Raw genomic sequence first — 4,006 nt, forward strand, 5'->3', positions numbered from 1 at the left:
TCTAGAAAGTTTTTAAAGAATACATCTGTGCGGAAGATGTTTTGTATGGCAACCAAAGGAAGGATGGGAATGAATGCGTTGATCACATTTATGGCAATAAGTATTGCAGATGTTATAAATACTGTTTTAAGTTTGGTTTGATGATGTACTCTGACACAATTAATACACCTGAATACACTCATGAGGGCTATTGCACTGAGGGACCCATGTGAAGCTATTGAGAATGTCAGTCCAAGTAACTGGCAGAAGATGCTTGATCTCCAACTTTCATCTTGAAGACAGTAGTTACCATTTGCACGAAGAATCAGGGCTGCGACCACAACACCACAGTTATACACACCCATACTACCATCAAAGAAAAGAACCTGGAGACAAAACAATCTGTCAACTTTGCCAGCTGATGTGGAGGGGGTGTTGTTGTAGCATCTGATTCCTCCTCTCAAGTTCAGTATGATCATTGAAACTCCTGAAAAAGCTGTGAAAGAAAGCAGAAAGTAAGAACTGAGGAGTAGGTTGGCTGAACCATCTGAGTTACAGGGATCACATTCGTCACGTCCGTTGGAGCAGTGTTTGATATTATCACAAGTTTTATCAGGAGTCACCCACTCTGTACTCTCAGAGGTATTGAGGGAGCAATAGAAACGACCTGGACATTCTGCCTCATCCTCACCGTTAGAACAATCTAATTCTCCGTCACACAGTTTAGATAATGGGCAGGTTTCATAGCTTTTGGGGGCACAGCTGAAATGAGCCTGTGCAAATATACCCATATATACTAACACAATTCTTTCGCAAAACTTATCCCATTTGCCTTCAGCAAAGTCAGGAGTGTCAGAGCAGTTTGTTTTACAGTAGCTAGTAATATCTCCATGGTTATTATCAATGAGCGCGTGTATGATAGTATAGTTGAGGCATTGGTTGATAGGGTTTCCATTATCCAAAATTGCAGAGCAGTCGACAGACTCAATATTACGAAAGGTGCATGAATAATTTAACTGTGAAATTGCGTCCTTTTTTTCACAATATTCTCTTTGTGACAAGCAAATAGTAGAGGAGTTTAGGATAGGACATTGTACTTCCACGAAACTCTCACATAAACACTCATCAGCGCCATCAAGACAATCTTTCTTACCATCACACAATTGTGGAAAGGTGACACATCCAGTGTGTTTTGGACAGAAGAAGACATCCATACTGCTGTTGGTACAGCCACATTCGTCTGTCAGGCAATCAGAAATCGTGTCGCAGTATTGGTTGTCATTGATCTTGCAGAACCAGGGTACTTCAGAGATTGATGCTACCCATGAAGGAGCAATTTGTTTTTTAAGCACAAGATCCACAGCGCTAACTGAAATTTGACACACACCTCTCGTTTTATTTGCATTATGACTAATATTGATAACATTGACTGAATGAAAGGAGTTTTCATAATATTTGTTACCCAATACATCTGTTCGAGCTTCTTGGCAGGTGTATCTTTTACCTGTAACAAATTGTTGCATTTCATCTAAGTTGACGATATTGGGAACACTTAGTGTGTCAGCCATGGGGGGTTTGTCAGGAGAAGGTTTGGTAGGAGGGGGAGGGATACCAGGGTTGATGAGACAAAATAAGATGAACGTGATCAGAAGTATCAATAGTCTGAACATCTCCTCATCTGTCTATTGAATAATTATAGGAGTTAAAAAATAAAAAATAGCTGTTGAAATTTAAATTTAAGTTTAGATCTTATCGAATAAATGGAAGAAAATTGCAAAATAAATTGATACTATGCGACAAAAATGTATAAACTGGGGTAAACTATTAGACTTCGATATAGCCTTAGGGTCGTAATTCCCGGGGGGATTGGGGGATCATCCCCCAATATGTTTGGCCACTAATTTAAATTTTCTTTGTAGTTTATTATTATATAACTTTATTCAAATCAAAAATGAAACATAAAGAACATCTTGATGACCTGATAAGTCACCAAGAGAAAAATAACACAGAATAAACTAAATCATGCTTAACTCTCTCCATGCTTTTCTATCTGTTGCAAAAAGTCTTAAATGGTATAAATCGTCTGTATTTACAAGTCTAAAGTTTCTGTCACTTAAATCGTTCAAAATAGTTTTTAACAAGTTTGACTGGTGTCGTCCGACTCTACCTCTCATCAAACTCTGACTCTCTACAGCAAAATGTAAGGCAAGCTGGGCAGGTGAGTTATTATCACTGCGGAGGATGTGACCGAGAATTCTCCACCGTGCACGAGCAACACGCTCACTTAGTGGAACAACTTCGCAGCGTTTGTATAGAGTCACATTTCGTATGACATTAGGGTAGGTCATGCCGATGATCGTACGGAGATGATTCCTGTGGCAGACATCAAGTTTTTGAAGGATTTGTTTAGATGTTGCCCAACTGTTGCAATTATACATCAGTATTGAAACAACTTGTGCTTCATATATCTTGAGTCGAATCTTCAGGGGTATACGTCTACCTTGTTCCCAGCTTTTTTGTAGTTCTGAAAAGCAATGTTAGCAAGTATACATCGTCTCTTGACATCTTCGATGCTACACAACTTAGAGCCTAAAGAGATAGATGACCTCCAAGGTTCTCTACCTCTGAGTGTCTCTCCTTTGTCATCAACCTCGTTCTTGCCGGCCAGATAGAAGTGGGTGAACTCGGTTTTTGACTCATTGACAAAAAGATTCCACTCTTCCAATATCTCTTTACATATTGGCAACAAAGACTCCAAATTGCTTTTATCCTCATCAGTAAAATCAACATCATCTGCGTACTTCCACTCGAGGGGTAACAGATTCTCAGCTATGGGAGGGTTAGGTCTTAAATAGGACATAACAGCACGCAGGTGGTAAAGTGCTGCTGTCAGATATAGAGTGAACAAGTTTCCAGACATACTGTCGCCTTGAAAAGCTCCAATCGTGACAATAAACTCTCCCGATATTGTTGAGTTCACTTTGATCTTCAGTTTAGTATTTGCGAGCAAATACCTTACCAGTCTAATGTCATCCTCACTACAACCAGCATCAGCTAAAATATCAAGTAATACCGACCTCTTTATGGTATCAAAAGCAGAGGACATGTCAATGCACATCTTATGAAGAGACCAGCGTTTTTCCTTGACAACTGACACTAGTATTCGCTGGGTCTAAACGATATTTGCACAACTATGGCCAGGTTTATAGGCATTCTGCCAAGGACCAGTGTACTGAGATACTTGCCTTTGGATGCGCTTTAAGACTATCATGGACAATATCTTTCTAGAACCGTTTAGTAGGCAAAGTGGGCGCAAACTCTTAGGGGGACCTAGTGGCTTTCCAGGTTTTTGGAGCGGAGTAAGGTATCCCTCTGTGAAAGAAGGTACATGTTCATGGAGCTCAAAGGATCGATTAGTAAGTTGTGCAAATGTGGAAAAAAAGATTTCAGGAGAGTGTTTGAGGAATTCGTTTGGGATCCCATCTGGTCCAACAGCTTTACCGTTCTTGAGTTTCTTGGCCGCAAGCTCAACTTCAAACGCTGCAATGGGGTTTTGAAGGGGCCTAGGGTTACCTGTGAACGGTTCTAGTGGTGGTTCACTGTCAGGTCCAGTGTAGTGTTCTTCGAAGTACTGGCGAATGATTTCAGCCTTGTCTCGTTCATTATCTACCAGTTGGTTGTCAGTGTTGAAAACAGACACAGAGCCTGCACCGGTTTTCTGTTTGCCTGATAGTTGACGAACAGCTTCAATCATTCTCCGTCCTTCGTCTATGGTGGCTATAGAGAGAAAAATGGAGAAAAATAGGAGTGTTTTCAAGAATGTTATAATTCTCTGCATTCTTAAATGGACCCAGTCTGTCAGTAGTAAAGAATCAATAAAACTGCAAAAAAGAGTTGGCATCGGTTTTGGTGACTGGAAAAAACCTTGGGAGAGAGAGGATGGATGAGCGGGAAAGAGAGAGGGATATTATTCTGAGAGTGAAGGAGAACATTGAAAGAGAGAGAGGTGCAAGTAGGTTCTCTGGAG

The 4,006-nt window shown here is 40.5% G+C and overlaps 1 protein-coding gene across 1 annotated transcript; it reads right to left on the reverse strand.

The window, feature by feature from the left end:
- Window positions 1–2,461: 2,461 nt before the first annotated feature.
- Window positions 2,462–3,097, reverse strand: LOC134814350 (uncharacterized). The gene has a single exon (XM_063822448.1). The coding sequence runs from the start codon at window positions 3,095–3,097 to the stop codon at window positions 2,462–2,464; it is 636 nt and encodes a 211-aa protein (XP_063678518.1).
- Between the last annotated feature and the right edge of the window lie 909 nt (window positions 3,098–4,006).

The sequence above is a fragment of the Bolinopsis microptera genome, chromosome 4, assembly GCF_026151205.1.
Source record: "Bolinopsis microptera isolate Bmic1 chromosome 4, MBARI_Bmic_1.0, whole genome shotgun sequence".
NCBI lineage: Eukaryota > Metazoa > Ctenophora > Tentaculata > Lobata > Bolinopsidae > Bolinopsis > Bolinopsis microptera.